The sequence below is a fragment of the Anomaloglossus baeobatrachus genome, chromosome 10 (assembly GCF_048569485.1).
Source record: "Anomaloglossus baeobatrachus isolate aAnoBae1 chromosome 10, aAnoBae1.hap1, whole genome shotgun sequence".
NCBI lineage: Eukaryota > Metazoa > Chordata > Amphibia > Anura > Aromobatidae > Anomaloglossus > Anomaloglossus baeobatrachus.
In genome coordinates this window covers 41224245-41241301 of record NC_134362.1, presented here as the reverse complement: position 1 = coordinate 41241301, position 17057 = coordinate 41224245, and the positions used below count along the sequence as shown (strand labels likewise).

Here is a 17057-nt window from a genome sequence, read left to right as displayed (position 1 = left end):
CCCGATGCGTAGAATCGGGCCACCTTCTAGTATATATATAAATACGTATCTATTCCGGCACCCTAGGGGGACCAGCACCGGGTGACCGGTGTGGCTTACCGACCGCTAAAAAGCGGAGTGTGTGTCCTCCAGATTCCCTGCCTTAGGTCCCCCGGAGCTGCAGAGCTCTTCACTGAGAATCCTCCACCGGCAGAATGCCAAAAAATGGCTGCCGGAGCTCTCAGGGGAGGAGTGGAGCCATGGGCGGCGCCAGGAAAGTGCGGGAATCTGGGGTCCCCACAGTGATCAGTGAGGGGGGAGGAAACATGCAGGATGGTCCGGCCCTCACATCCGACGTCAGGTCGGCCGTCCCGCCCTTACCCCTGACAGGCAGGCCCGGGGGCGGGATTTTTGCGACTAGGCCGCGATGAAGCCGGGGACTAAATTTGAGACCGCGCCCGACAAGCAGGCACGGTCGGCGCGGAAGTCCGCCGGCCTTCTCAATTCAGCAGCTGCCGCAGCGTCCGGGAAGAAGGTGCGCTCCCTGCACAGTCCCCATGGGGACACAGAGTACCTTAGAGTTGCAGGGCCTGGTCCCTGAGGTTGAATAGACTCCGGTCCGGCAGATTCCCACAGGGGCTGCGGAGGGAGCACGGTCCCAGTAAATGGATGACCGCTCAGGATCCCACTTCTCCCAGAGCCGCTAAGGGATGGTGAAGGAGACGGCATGAGGCTCCGGCCTTTGTACCCACAATGGGTACCTCAACCTTAACACCGCCGACGTAGTGGGGTGAGAAGGGAACATGCCGGGGGCCCCTCTTTTCTTCCAACCGACATAACTAATATGAGAATGCATGAGTGGATGTGTGCCTCCTTCCACACAAAGCATAAAACTGAGGAGCCCGTGACCCACGGGAGGGTGTATAGGCAGAGGGGAGGGGTTACACTTTAAGTGTAATACTTTGTGTGGCCTCCGGAGGCAGAAGCTATACACCCAATTGTCTGGGTCTCCCAATGGAGCGACAAAGAAATATATATTTGCAGTTCTACTATCATAATGTAACAACGAAGATAAAAGCTAGATGAGTTACGAGCAGAGCACATTACAGAAGATGAACATCAGAGTCAACGATGTACTTACGTATTGGTCGTTACAAGGTGTGTACAAACTCTGAAAATTTTCTGTTGAGAAAAAAAAATGTATTTATTTTTTTAAACAGTCACGTTTTCACATTTTTTTTATCACCAATGCAGTTTCATCATGACTACAAATTGCTTTACCGCTGCAGCCAATCGGATGTAGACAGCACAAGCTGCTGAGCCCAGTGACTGTCAGCACTGGTGACGTGCGCTGTAGTCATAGGGTGACTACTACAGCCTGTAAACAATCACCAGGAGCAGCGAGCCGATGTCGGAGCAGGGGGTTGGTAGATTGGTATGTAAAGCTCTGTATGTAAATTTAAACAAAATCATTCACATAGGCTTTTAAACATTATTAAACTACTTTAAATATAAATATACAGTAGAGATCAAAAGTTTGGACACACCTTCTCATTCAAAGAGTTTTCTTTATTTTCAGGACTCTGAAAATTGTAGATTCACATTGAAGGCATCAAAACTATGAATTAACACATGTGGAATGAAATACTTAAAGTGTGAAACGACTGAAAATATGTCTTACGGTATATTCTAGGTTCTTCAAAGTAGCCACCTTTTGCTTTCTTTGATTACTGCTTTGCACACTCTTGGCATTCTCTTGATGAGCTTCAAGAGGGAGTCACCGGAAATGGTCTTCCAACAGTCTTGAAGGAGTTCCCAGAGATGCTTAGCACTTGTTGGCCCTTTTGCCTTCACTCTGCGGTCCAGCTCACCCCAAACCATCTTGATTGGGTTCAGGTCTGGTGACTGTAGAGGCCAGGTCATCTGGCGTAGCACCCCATCACTCTCCTTCTTAGTCAAATAGCCCTTACACAGCCTGGAGGTAAGTTTGGGGTCATTGTCCTGTTGGAAAATAAATGATGGTCCAACTAAACGCAAACCGGATGGAATAACACGCCGCTGCAAGATGCTGTGGTAGCCATGCTGGTTCAGTATGCCTTCAATTTTGACTAAATCCCCAACAGTGTCACCAGCAAAGCACCCCCGCACCATCACACCTCCCCCTCCATGATTCTCCATGGGAACCAGGCATGTAGAGTCCATCCGTTCACCTTTTTTACAAATACACGGTGGTTGGATCCAAAGATCTCAAATTTGGGCTCATCAGACCAAAGCACAGATTCCACTGGTCTAATGTCCATTCCTTATGTTCTTTAGCCCAAACAAGTCTCTTCTGCTTGTTGCCTGCCCTTAGCAGTGGTTTCCTAGCAGCTATTTTACCATGAAGGCCTGCTGCACAAAGTCTCCTCTTAACAGTTGTTCTAGGGATGTGTCTGCAGCTAGAACTCTGTGTGGCATTGACCTGGTCTCTAATCTGAGCTGCTGTTAACCTGCTGACTCGGATAAACTTATCCTCCGCAGCAGAGGTGACTCTTGGTCTTCCTTTCCTGGGGCGGTCCTCATGTGAGCCAGTTTCTTTGTAGCGTTTGATGGTTTTTGCCACTGCACTTGGGGACACTTTCAAAGTTTTACCAATTTTTCGGACTGACTGACCTTCATTTCTTAAAGTAATGATGGCCACTCGTTTTTCTTTACTTAGCTGCTTTTTTCTTGCCATAATACAAATTCTAACAGTCTATTCAGTAGGACTATTAGCTCTGTATCCACCAGACGTCTGCACAACACAAGTGATGGTCCCAACCCCATTTATAAGGCAAGAAATCCCACTTATTAAACCTGACAGGGCACACCTGTGAAGTGAAGACCATTTCCGGTGACTACCTCTTGAAGCTCATCAAGAGAATGCCAAGAGTGTGCAAAGCAGTAATCAAAGCAAAAAGGTGGCTACTTTGAAGAACCTAGAATATAAGATATATTTTCAGTTGTTCCACACTTTTTTGTTAAGTATTTCATTCCACATGTTTTAATTCATAGTTTTGATGCCTTCAATGTGAATCTACAATTTTCAGAGTCATGAAAATAATGAAAACTCATTGAATGAGAAGGTGTGTCCAAACTTTTGGTCTGTACTAATATATATATATATATATGATTTTTTTTGTAATTTTCCATGTTTCTTATCTATATGTAAAAAAAAAAAAAAAAATCCTGACATCTTGCAGTTCGTACTCTGGCCGCTGGCCTTCACAATAGCCTGACACTGCCTGTTCTGTAGAGATCACTGCTCAGTGGTCATTCCACCCTCACGTTACTTGCATAATCCGCATATTTGAGTCTACATACCAGCACTGTAATCTGAAGCAGTAGCAGGATGAATGAGTCCACTAAGTGGATAAACATAAAAGTCCAGCAATCCAGGATTGTCGTTATGATACGCTGTATATGGCCTGAAGTCCTAGAGGAAAAGAAACATTAAAACTTACATTTTATACATCTAAATAAACAGAAGTTACATAATGTGATATTAAAATAGGTATTTTATTAATCCAGCTATAGAATGAAAGAACTTATTACGAGTCCAACTGTATTCAGTCACCAGCAACCCAGCCTGACTGACAGCTGCAGTTTGTACTGAGTAGTGAGAGATCTCAGCAGCAACAGGGAGGAGAGGCACTGAGGAGCTGTCCATAAGGCTAGATGGGTGGAGATGAGATTCAGCAGCAGGGACGAGGATCATAAAGGAGCTGTGAATCATGCTAGCTATGCAGAGATTTAGCAGCTACAGGGAGGAGGAACACTGAGGAGGTTTGAATCAGACTAGGTGGTTGGAAATTCAGTATCAGGAAAGAGGATACTGAGGAGCTGTGAATCGGGCTAGGTGTATAGATATTCAGTAGCAGGGAGAAGGGTCTCTGAGGGGCTATGAATCCAGATAGGTGGGTTGAGATTCAGTTGCAATGAGGAGGGTCACTGAGCTGTCAATCAAGGTGGGTGCAAATTCCATGGTAAGGTGATGGGTCATTGGAGAACTGTGAAGTAGGCTGGGTGGATGGAGATTCAGCAGCTGCAGGGAGGAGTATCATTGAGGGGCTGTGAATCGGGTTAGGAGAGTGGAGATTCAGGAGCAACAGGGATAAGAGCCACAGAGGAGCTGTGAATCAGGCTATGTGGAGATTCAGCAGCAGCAGGGAGGAGGGTCTCTGGGGAGCTGTGAATAAGGCTAGGTGAGTGGAGATTCAGCAGCAGGGTGTAGAGTGCCTGAGGAGCTGTGAATCAAGCTAAGTGGGTGGAGATTCAGCAGCAGAAGAGAGGAGGGTCTCTGGGGAGCTGTGAATAAGGCTAGGTGGGTGGAGATTCAGAAGCAAGCAGCAGGGAGGAGAGACACGAGGAGCTGTGAATCAGGCTAGGTGGGTGGAGATTCAGAAGCAGCAGGGAGAAGGGTCACTGAGGGGCTGTGAATCAGGCTAGGTGGGTGGAGATTCAGAAGCAGCAGGGAGAAGGGTCACTGAGGGGCTGTGAATCAGGCTAGGTGGGTGGAGATTCAGAAGCAGCAGGGAGGAGAGACACCGAGGAGCTGTGAATCAGGCTAGGTGGGTGGAGATTCAGAAGCAGCAGGGAGAAGGGTCACTGAGGGGCTGTGAATCAGGCTAGGTGGGTGGAGATTCAGAAGCAGCAGGGAGAAGGGTCACTGAGGGGCTGTGAATCAGGCTAGGTGGGTGGAGATTCAGAAGCAGCAGGGAGGAGAGACACTAAGGAACTGTGAATCAGGCTAGGTGGGTGGAGATTCAGAAGCAGCAGGGAGAAGGGTCACTGAGGAGCTCTGAATAAGGCTAGGTGGGTGGAGATTCAGAAGCAGCAGGGAGAAGGGTAACTGAGGGGCTGTGAATCCTCTCATGCAGTTAAAAAACCTACTTTGGCGTAGTGTTGGGGCTCTATTGCATTGATCAATTCAGTATCTAAATTTCTCTTGATTCATATGTTCATGGCAGTAATGCAGATTCCATTTTTCACATATTCACTCTTGCATATAGCTATTGGATTTTTCAAGTCAGTATTCACACAGCAGTTTCTGCTATTTCATGTATTCCCCTTACATAGTCACTGGTGTGCATACCTTATCTCCCCATAGTGATGTTTTTTTAGGTTTTTGCACCCAGTTCGGACTTAGAATGGTGTTCCAAACGTTATTCCTATTTGTTAGTATTTTTTCGTTTGTGAACCCTCCCCAACCACACCTATTGCCAATCCATATCATACGCATAAATAGCCTGGGTCTCAGCTTCCCATACACGGTAAGTTTTTTTTAACTGCATGAGAGGACACACACAAGCTAGGGACCCCAACGTAGAGAAATACTTTGGCGTAGTGTTGGGGCTCTATTGCATTGATCAATTCAGTAGCTAAATTTCTCTTGATTCATATGTTCATGGCAGTAATGCAGATTCCATTTTTCACATATTCACTCTTACATATAGCTATTGGATTTTTCAAGTCAGTATTCACACAGCAGTTTCTGCTATTTCATGTATTCCCCTTACATAGTCACTGGTGTGCATACCTTATCTCCCCGCAGGGAGGAGAGACACTGAGGAGCTGTGAATCAGGCTAGGTGGGTGGAGATTCAGCAGCAGAAGAGAGAGGAGGGTCAAAGAATAGCTGTGAGTCAGGCTAGGTGGGTGGAGATTGAGCAGCAGAAGGGAGGAAGGTCTCTGAGGAGCTGTGAATAAGGCTAGGTGGGTGGAGATTTAGAAGCAGCAGGGAGGAGAGACACTGAGGAGCTGTGAATCAGGCTAGGTGGGTGGAGATTCAGAAGCAGCAGGGAGGAGAGACACTGAGGAGCTGTGAATCAGGCTAGGTGGGTGGAGATTCAGAAGCAGCAGGGAGGAGAGACACTGAGGTGCTGTGAATGAGGCTAGGTGGGCAAAGACTGAGTTTACACCAGCTCCATCAGGTCTGAGATCTATTTAGTAATGTATGCAATTTGTGTTGTGAAATCTGGTGATGGATCCACTTTAAAATGAAACACAAATAGTCATAAAAGGGTGTGTTTCAAAATACAACACATAGGAAGGAAAAGAAGTGGACGTACTGTCTAACAATTTTGGCAAATAGGGAAAAAAAAATCATATAGTCCAATTTGACAACATATATACTGTAGAAACATAATTCACAAGTAATAGAGGAGTATATATAGCCGGCTGTAGTTTGGAGCATATTGTGGTTGACGCTGTTTGGAGATGGCCATTGTAACTGGCACTGTATATAGAGCAAAGTGGCTGCAAGTTCTTGGAGGATAATTTTTAGGCACATTGGTTAGCATTGTTTTGAGGCACAATAACTAACACTGTATATGGAGGACTGTGGATAACACCTGTCGGAGGCATTGTAGCTCATACAGTTATGGGATTTCACTCTCCTTATTTGCTGCAGAGCCTAAATTTGAAACGGGAAAGTGTAATTTATATTATTCTATTACCGAATGGCATGATGCTCCAATCTCCTCTTCACAGAGATGTTCTGCAGCATTTCATACACTGTGTGCAGATTTATTAGGCAAATGCGTATTTTGATCACATGATACTTGTTATACATTTCGTCCTACTCCAAGCTGTATAGGCTGAGAGCCAACTACCAATTAAGTAAATCAGGTGCTGTGCATCTCTGTAATGAGGAAGGGTGCGGTGTATGACATCAACACCCTATATAAGGGGTGCTTCATTATTAGGCACCTTCCTTTCCTTTGGCAAAATGGGTCAGAAGAGAGATTTGACGGGCTCTGAAAAGTCCAAAATTGTGAGATGCCTTGCAGAAGGATGCAGCAGTCTTGAAATTGCCAAACCCTTTGAAGCGTGATCACCGAACAATCAAGCGTTTCATGGCAAATAGCCAACAGGGTCGTAAGAAGCGTGTTGGGCAAAAAAGGGGCAAAATAACTGCCCATGAATTGAGGAAAACCAAGCGTGAAGATGCCAAGATGCCATTTGCCACTAGTTTGACCATATTTCAGAGCTGCAACGTTACTGGAGTATCAAAAAGCATAAGGTGTGCCATACTCAGGGACATGGCCAAGGTAAGGAAGGCTGAAAAACCACCACCTCTGAACAAGACACATAAGATAAAACGTCAAGACTGGGCCAAGACTGATTTTTCAAAGGTTTTATGGACTGATGAAATGAGAGTGACTCTTGATGGGCCAGATGGATGGGCCAGAGGCTGGATCAGTAAAGGGCAGAGAGCTCCACTCCGACTCAGACGCCAGCAAGGTGGAGGTGGGGTACTGGTATGGGCTGGTATCATCAAAGATGAACTTGTGGGGCCTTTTCGGGTTGAGGATGGAGTGAAGCTCAACTCCCAGATCTACTGCCAGTTTCTGGAAGACAACTTCTTCAAGCAGTGGTACAGGAAGAAGTCGGTATCGTTCAAGAAAAACATGATTTTCATGCAGGACAATGTTCCATCACATGCATCCAACTACTCCACAGCATGGCCAGTAAAGGTCTAAAAGGATGAAAAATAATGACATGGCCCCCTTGTTCACCTGATCTGAAACCCATAGAGAACCTGTGGTCCCTCATAAAATGTAAGATCTACAGGGAGGGAAAACAGTACACCTCTCGGAACAGTGTCTGGAGGCTGTGGTGGCTGCTGCACGCAATGTTGATCGTAAACAGATCAAGCAACTGACAGAATCTATGGATGGTCGGCTGCTGAGTGTCATCATAAAGAAAGGGGGCTATATTGGCCACTAATTTTTTGGGGTTTTGTTTTTGCATGTCAGAAATGTTTTTTTCTAAATTTTGTGCAGTTATATTGGTTTACCTGGTGAAAATAAACAAGTGAGATGGGAATATATTTGGTTTTTATTAAGTTGCCTAATAATTCTGCACAGTAATAGTTACCTGCACAAACAGATATCCTCCTAAGATAGCCAAATCTAAAAAAAACCAAAACACTCCAACTGCCAAAAATATTAAGCTTTGATATTTATGAGTCTTTTGGGTTGATTGAGAACATAGTTGTTGATCAATAATAAAAAAAAATCCACTAACATACAACTTGTCTAATAATTCTGCACCCAGTGTATATATACAGTATATATACTGCTGAAAAAAAATAATGGAAACACTTAAACAAGGATTTTGTATTTTGGTGTTCCCTTTATTTTTTTGAGCAGTATATATATATGGCAGGTGATATAAGTATTGAACATGTCACCAATATTCTAAGTAAATATATTTCTAAAGGGGCTATTGACATGAATTTCTCACCAGATGTCGTTAACAACACTTCCAATCCACAAAGATAAGGAAATAAAACCGTAGATGTCCATATCTTATGTGTAGAAATGACACATGGTAAAAGTATTGAACACAAGAAGAAAGAGAGGTGCAAAAAGACATAACATCAGCTGCAATCTGTCAATAGTTAGAAACCAATTCTGCCACTTAGTGAAAATTAATAGCTGGTTCAACTGATTGCTTTTAAAGGAAAGTCTCATTACCAAGGTGCCACACAAGAAACATCTCATGATGGGTAATACCAGAGAGATGTCTCAAGATCTTCACATACTTCTTGTTTTAAAACATATTTATGGCATTGGTTAACCCCTTCACGACCATGGACGGATATATCCGTCATGGAGCGTGTCCCGTTAAGCCCCGCCCCCTGCCACGGGCAGGCGGCGGCGGTCGGCACACATATCAGCCGTTTTCAACAGCTGACATGTGTGCCTGCTAGCCGCGGGTGGAATCGCTTCCACCCGCGGCCATTAACCCCTTAAATCTTGCTGCCAAAGTCTGGCAGCAAGATATAAATGCGCGCGGCCATGTTTTTTACTTACCGCCGCCCCACCCGAAGTCACGTGCGTGATCACGTGACTATCGGTGGTTGCCATCGTAGCACAGGGTCATGTGATGATGCCTGCAGCTATGATGTTTGACTTTCGTTTTCCCTCGGCCGAGAGCAGAGGGAAAAAGAAAGTGACTGTATCTGCTGTTTACAGCTGTATAGCTGTGATCAGCAGATAGATAATAGCGATCGGATTGCTGATCGCTATAGCCCCCTAGGGGGACTAGTAAAATAAAAAATAAAGTTTTTAAAAAAAAAAACCTAAAAGTTCAAATCACCCCCCTTTCCCCCCATTGAAAATTAAAGGGTTAAAAAATAAATAAATATACACATTTGGTATCGCCGTGTTCAGAAATGCCCGATCTATCAAAATATAAAATCAATTAATCTGATTGGTAAACGGCGTAGTGGCAAAAAAAATTCCAAACACCAAAATTACGTTTTTTGGTCGCAGCAAGTTTTACGCAAAATGCAATAACAGGCGATCAAAACGTAACATCTGCGCAAAAATGGTACCATTAGAAACGTCAGCTCGAGACGCAAAAAATAAGCCGTCACTGAGCCATAGATCCCAAAAAATAAGAACGCTACGTGTTTCGGAAAATGGCGCAAAATGTGCGCCACTTTTATTGGACAAACGTGTGAATTTTTTTTAACCCCTTAGATACAAGTAAACCTATACATGTTTGGTGTCTACAAACTCGCACCGACCTCAGGCATCATACCCACACATCAGTTTTACCATATAGTGAACACCGTGAATAAAACATCCCAAAAACTATTGTGCCATCACACTTTTTTGCAATTTTTCTGCATTTGGAATTTTTTTGCTGTTTTCCAGTACACCATATGGTAAAACTTATGGTTTCATTTAAAAGTACAACTTGTCCCGCAAAAAACAAGCCCTCATATGGCAAGATTGACGGAAAAATAAAAAAGTTACGGCTCTCGGAAGAAGGGGAGCAAAAAACAAAAACGCAAAAACGGAAAGTGCCCCGGGGCTGAAGGGGTTAAAGAAGAATTTCTAAACTACTGAAGGTCCCAGTGAGCACTGTTTGGGTGATAAATTGGAAGTGGAAAGAACATCATTTCATCATAAATCGGCCACGACTAGGTTCTCACAGAAAGATTTCAAACAGAGGATGAACAATAATTATCAGAAGAGTTGTCAAAGAGCCAAAGACCACCTGTGGAGAGCTACACAAAGACCTAGAATCAGTAGGTACAATTGTTCAAAGAAAACAATAATGTAGGCAATACAAACTGTCTACATTATTAAATACATCTTAAACCTTATGGGGCTGGTATAATTACTTTGAAAATCCATATTAGAAATCCTGTGTAGTCCTGAAATAAAGATGAACATAACTCATGTTCTGGTCTCATCAAGCTTGAAATTTTTCAGAACGTATTGTAAAGTCTTTTTGCCATAAATTTTCAAAGTAAGCACACTGGTCTCATCAAGTCTAATAGATATATCTAGCAATGCATACAATTTTTTATTGTGAACTCTGGTGGCAGATCCGCTTAAGGCCTCCTTCACACTTCTGCGTAAAATACACACGTTTCACGGTCCGTGCTGAGAGTGTAGGACCGCCACCACTGCTGCCATGACCTTGGTGAAGACCCGTGGGGCTGTCGCCAGGCCGAATGGCAGTGCCACGAACTGAAGTGTTCATCCCTGATGGCGAAACGCAGAAAGCGTTGAAGCTCGGGTGCGATCGGTACATGGAGATAAGCATCCTTGATGTCAATTGATGCTAGGAAGTCTCCTTGTGACATCGAGGCTTCAGAGTGTTCACCGCCTGAAAAAGTGCATCGGCTCGCTCGGGGGTCGGAGATGTTTTGAAGAAACGAGTCGGAGGACGAGAGCAGAGCTCTATCCTGTAACCGTGAGACAGAATGTCTCTCACCCATCGGTCTTGGACATGTGGCCACCAGGCGTCGCAAAAGCGGGAGAGCCTGCCACCGACCGAGGACGCGGTCTTGGTGAGGCCGAAGTCATGAGGAAGCCGCCTTGTGACTTAGACCGTCATGCAGAAGAGTTCCTCTAGCCCTCCTCTGACCTGTTGGACGTGGAGGGACGGAACTTTGCTGAGGACCGAAATGACCGAAACCTTTGGACTGGGGCAAGGACGAGACCTTTCCCTTGGACTGTCTAGTAACTTCATCCAATTGCTCGCCAAACAAACGGTCGCCAGAAAATGGCAAACCGGTTAAGAACTTCTTGGAAGCAGAGCCTGCCTTCCATTCACGTAGCCACATGGCCCTGCAGACTGCCACCGAATTGGTGGATGCTACCGCTGTACGGCTCGCAGAGTCCATGAACGGCGTTCATGGCGTAGAACGAAAAAACCTACGCCTGAGAAGTGAAGGACACAACCTGCGGGGCAGAGGTATGTGCAACCGCAATAATCTCAGCCAGAGAAGCTGAGATAGCTTGGAGTGCCCTCACGGCTGCGAAGGCTGGAGCAAAAGATGCGACTATGGCTTCATAGATGGATTTCATCATAAGCTTTATTTGCCTGTCAGGGCATTCGTGAGAGATGGACATCTGCCACTAATACTACGGATCTAGCCGCCAGCCTAGAGACTGGAGAATCCACCCTGTGACACTGAGCCCAACCCTTAACAACGTCAGGGGGGAAAAGGGTAACGCGTGTCCATAAGGCGCTTAGTAAGCGCTTGTCCGTAAAGTTCTGTGCTTCTGGACGGCCCCTCTGGAGTTAGAGTGATCGAAACACGCACTCCTGATGAAGTCGGGGAAGGTTCCCAGCGGGCCCGCTTAGCCTATCAGAGGCCGCGGTCCGTGACGGAGTTCTCACCGTGGGATCTGGGTGTTACCCCAGGAGCCCCTTGTTGTACCGACCCAGAGGGACCCGGGAGCGATGAACTCACAGCTCCCTGGCCCTGTGTTCTCGGTCTGGACTGCAAGGCTTCCAGTATCTTAGCAGACCCTCTGTCCATAGACTGAGTCCTGGAATGTGAAAGCTACTCAGAGATTTGCTGATTCCAACATGCAAACTCTGTCCCTGTCATCTGTGCAGTGGAAACCGGCGGTACCACCTGGCCGAGGGTCCCACCAGTGCCGGAGGCTCCGGCTGAGTGAGTGCCCTCGGGGCCAAGCATTGTACACAATGAGGGTATGTGGAACCTGCCTGTAATATGGTACAGGTTGCAAAAAAAGCCAGTGCCTTGGCACCCTTACTCTTTAAGAGCAGACAACAGCATGTCGTCCGCAGAGTATTCAGTGAGGGTATACAGCCAAAAGCAAATAATGCTGCCGGACAGTGAGATCATATACCATATAAATAAACATATATATATATACACTGCGGCACCAAGGGGGTCAGCACCTGAAAACTGGTGCCCCACAGTGCTCAGTGAGGGGGAAGGAGAATACCAACGTATGCTCCAGCCCTCCCTGCCGACGTCCAGTCGGCCGTCCCGTCGTTACCCCTGACTGGCAGGCCTGAGAACGGGAGTATATGGTACTAGGCCGCAAGAGCCGGGGACTAAATTTAAAAACGCGGCCGGCAAACATGGCGCGGTCGGCGCGGTAGTCCCAGTCTCACAAACCACTCAGCAACCGCTGCGGCATTTGTAACACAGATGCTGTATGCACCGTCCCTCAGGGGACACAGAGTACCTTATGATGCAGGGCTCTGTCCCTGATGATGTCCAGTCTCCTGTCCGTCAGAATCCCCCAGGGGCTGCGGATGGAGCCCGGTCCCTGCATGGCGACCGGTTAGGATCCCCCTCTCCCAGAGCAGTGGGAAACCTTTGCAGATTCTGAGATCCTCCACCGGCAGAATTATAACAATGGCTGCCGGCGTTCCGAGGGGAGGAGAGGGCCGTAGGCGGCACCGCAAAAGTGCGGGAACCTGGTGGCCCATAGAGATCAGTGAGGGGGGCGGAGGACAGCGAAGTGTGCTCCAGCCCTCACTGTCGGCATCATACCGACCGTCCCGCCTTTCTCCCTGACTGGCAGGCTCAGGGGCGGGAGTTTAACACACTAGGCCGCAAAAGCCGGGGACTAAAGTATAAACCGCGGCCGACAAACAGGCACGGTCGGCGCGGTAGTCCCAGACAAAAAATCCACACCGCAGTCGCAGCTGCGTCTGAGGCCAAGGTGCTTCATGCGCCGTCCCAACGGGGACACAGAGTACCTGTAGATGCAGGGCCATGTCCCTGACGATACTCCGTCTCCTGTCCAGCAGATTCCCCCAGGGGATGCGGAGGGAGCCCGGTCCCAGTGGCTGGATGACCGGTTAGGATCCCACTTCCCCAGAGCCCCTAAGGGATGGGGAAGGAAAACGGCATGTGGCTCCTGCCTGTGTACCCGCAATGGGTACCTCAACCTTAACAACACCGCCGACCTGAGTGGCGTGAGAAGGGAGCATGCCGGGGGCCCTGTTAGGGGCCCTCTTTTCTTCCATCCGATATAATCAGCAACTGCTGCTGACTAAAATGTGTAGCATTGTGTGCATGTGTGCCTCCTTCAACACAAAGCATAAAAACTGATGAGCCCGTGATGCACGGGAGGGTGTATAGCAGAGGGGAGGGGTTACACTTTTTAAAGTGTAATACTTTGTGTGGCCTCCGGAGGCAGAAGCTATACACCCAATTGTCTGGGTCTCCCAATGGAGCGACAAAGAAATACACACGTTTCACGGTCCGTGCTGTAGGTGCATATGTGTATGCGTGTGTGTGAGTGTTCATGTGCTGTCCCTGTGCTATGCGTGTGACATCCAGATAGCACACGGACAGCATGAGCTGGTATACTTACCTGTCTCCCGCGTTGCTGTTGCTTCCGGGTCCAGTGCAGTGAATAAGCAATGAGCATAATGAGTGGGCCCGGAAATAACAGCAGCGCCAGAGATGGCAGCGCCGGGGACCGGTAAGTATAAAAATTCATTTTTTTTAAGTCACCTGTGTTCTCTCCTGTACATATAGCACTGATGTCACACGGATCACATCAGGTCCGTGTGACACCCATGCTCCCGGCAGAAAACGGACATGTCAGTGTGGAGCACACGTATGTGTCAGTGTGGAGCACCCAGACACGCGTGTGCTCCCCACAAACACATGGTCCATGTCAAAACACATGGTCCATGTCAAAACACAGACATGTGCACGGACCCATTGGTTTTAATGGGTCTATGTGTGTCTGTATCTCCAGTACATGTGAGAAGAGATGTCACACGTACCGGAGACACGGATGTGTGAAGGTGGCCTTAGTGAGTTTTATTTCTCAAGCACCCATTCGTTATATACAGCGGTAATGTGTATTGCATCACAAAACAATAATTTAGGCTTACAGGATATACTCTGTCGCCATACTGAAATCTTCCGCTTTGACTGCACAGAGTATCAGGGCACGTGATGGAGCTATCGCCCTGTGTTACTGTAGACGAGCACAGAGGTACCCCATATAGACGTGAACTCTCACGCCCGGGTTCACAGGTAACCTGGGTCATATCTGCTCCTGGCTGAAGGTTCCCAAAGCCACTAAAATGTGAATATCTATATCTCTCCATTCTCTTTCCTGAATCTTTGGTGATCACGGGCGTTGTGTTTCTGCCCATTTCATAAATGTATTAGTTGATAGAGACGGGAAACCAGCTCTGAATCAGAAATGTCCTGTGGAAAAACAATAAACAAATTTAATTTCCTGATTCGTTTCCTATATAATCTATATCTTATAGTACTTGTCATGTCTTATATACTCCATCCATAGATATGCATTCTCAAACAAAAGAGCGCATATACTGCACATTGGTACATTATTTTTATAGACCAAAATGATTGCAACAACTGTCATCACTCTGAGATCAGAGCAGCCAGGTTGTGGATCACTTGCTGCACACAGCCAAGACGACTTAAAGCATGATTCTCATCTCCAAGACCCTATCCCAATATGTATTAGGTGTAATAATAATAATAATAATAATAATATTAGCAAATACCTCCAATTAGAAATGTAGTATAGATTTCCTGATTAGCTAGGTCTCTTACCTCATGTGCAGGGCATTGCAGCTTAGGTATCCATGGTAACATCTACAAGCAATTAACTGTCACTGTATGAGGGGATGTATGTAATCGTGGATACCTAAGCTGCAATGTCTTGCACATGAGGTAAGAAACCTGGCTATATCAGGAGAACTATACTACATTTCTAATTAGAAAGATTTAAAAATATTATTATTATTATTATTATTATTACTACACCTACTACATATTGGGATAGGATCTTGAAGATGGCAATACTACCCTTTAGGCCTCTTTCAGACGCCCGTGAAAAACCACGCACGTTTTCCACGGACGTGTCAAAGGTGTGTTTTGCCCTCCGTGAGCCGTGTTTATGGCTCACGTGTGTTCTCCGTGATAACACATGGAGAACGGGAACTTTCTACTCACCTGTCCCTGGCGTTGCTGTCCGTGGTGCTGATCTTCGGTCTCCGGTCCTGCCGACTCCCCGCTGCTGCAGCTTCCGGCCGCAGTGAAGTGAATATTCAATGAGCATAATGAGCGGCGGTCGGAAGCAAGTGACAGCAGCGGCAGAGACTGCAGGGCTGGAGAAGGTGAGTAAAGTTTTGTTATTTTTTCTAAGACACGTGTGTTTTCTTCGGCGCATGTCACATGGAACACCACTGTGTGGTCCATTTGCGTTCCGTTTGACACCCGTGATGCCGCAGAGAAACGGACATGTTGACGTGTGGAGCACATGGGCACACGTATGCTCCACACGTACCATGGCAGAACACGAACATGAGCGCAGACCCATTGATTTTAATGGGTCTACGTGTGCCGTGTCTCCGGTACATGAGGAAACGGACCAAACACGTACCGGAGACAAGGACGTGTGAAAGAGGCCTTAAAAGGCGTTTGTCATCACAGAATGACTGTTCACACCAAGCATGTGTGCTTGGTTCATCAGGGAGGGCCCAAACATATAACCCTCCGTCACATACAATATCGGTTCTAACGAGTTCACATACAATGTGACTGTCAGGCATAGGCTAGAAAAATACCTATAATATCTAATGTTTGCAATTTCAGTGCTCTAAAAGTGATCAGTGACCTTCATAGGGATGTAATAAAAGAGACTACACATAATCAGGTGCAAAAAAAAACATTTACTTAACATAAAACTAATAACTCTGAAATACAAAACATTTCAAAACTCCCGCCAAATAGTCCCCAGTTCAACTCTGTTAAAAAACTCTACAAAGAAAATTTATGGAAACAAACTTAATTTTAAGTTACCTTAAGTACTATTAAACACATATTCAATCAGAATTAGATCCTGAAGTTTCCCCAGAAAAATTACACTTGCAGAGCATGTGATGAATAAAAACATAAAATACCAACCTTATTGAGTGTGACGTGTTCACATACAATGAGCCTGAGAGATTAGCGCAGTTATATCTGTCCTCCTGAAGCTCTGCAATCCAACTGTGGCATGAGGTTTCACAGAGCTGCTAGAGACAGGAGACTACCTGGAGGGAGGGGATTTCCTCACAATCTGGTGAGGAAGGAGAAATGAAAGTAAAAGAGATGTGCCTGTCAGGCCTATTGTATGTGACGGAGGGTTAAGTGTACCTTTCCATCTGCTTGTTTTCCATCTATGTCCTCCCTTCTCTGGTGCTATGAAGTCAGAGCCAACAATCAAAGAAGAGAGGTAGGGAGGAGATAGAGAGGAAATAAGCAGGTGGAAAGGTGCACTTAAATGTTTGACCACGCCCTGATGCACCGAGCGCATGTGCTTGGTGTGAATTGTCATTCTGTGATGACAGACTCACTTAAAGGGACTCTATCACTACAGGATGACTGTTCACACCAAGTACAGGCACTCAGTGTATCATCGTGGAAGTAATCATTTAAATTCACCTTCACACCTGCTGGGTTTCCTCCCTCTCTCCACCCGCCCCTCTTCTATGATTGACAGCTCTGGCTTCATAGAGAAGAGAAGGGAGGAGATATAAAACCAGCAGGTGGGAAGGTGAATTTAAATGATTAGCTCCACCATGATGCACTGAGTGCCTGTGCTTGGTGTGAACAGTCATCCTGTGCTGACAGAGTCCCTTTAAACCCCTTCATGACAGGACAATTTTTGTGCTGTCGTTTTTTCCTCCAAGGACCATCACCACTTTTTTATTTTTTCCGTCCACATGGCTTGTTTTTATTTGTGAGACCATTTGTACTTTTCACTCACACCATTCAGTTTA

General features: G+C 46.2%; 1 protein-coding gene across 1 annotated transcript in view; it reads right to left on the bottom strand.

The window, feature by feature from the left end:
- The window catches only part of LOC142254963 (tesmin-like), a 115912-nt gene that overhangs the window by 96967 nt on the left and 1888 nt on the right, over positions 1 to 17057 (bottom strand). The window contains exons 2-4 of the mRNA XM_075326367.1: positions 14148 to 14469; positions 3322 to 3433; positions 1121 to 1161 (exon numbers count right to left, since the gene is read on the bottom strand). Coding sequence (XP_075182482.1) covers positions 1121 to 1161; positions 3322 to 3433; positions 14148 to 14414 — 420 coding nt within the window. The 5' untranslated portion in view covers positions 14415 to 14469. The remainder of the gene's footprint in view (positions 1 to 1120; positions 1162 to 3321; positions 3434 to 14147; positions 14470 to 17057) is intronic.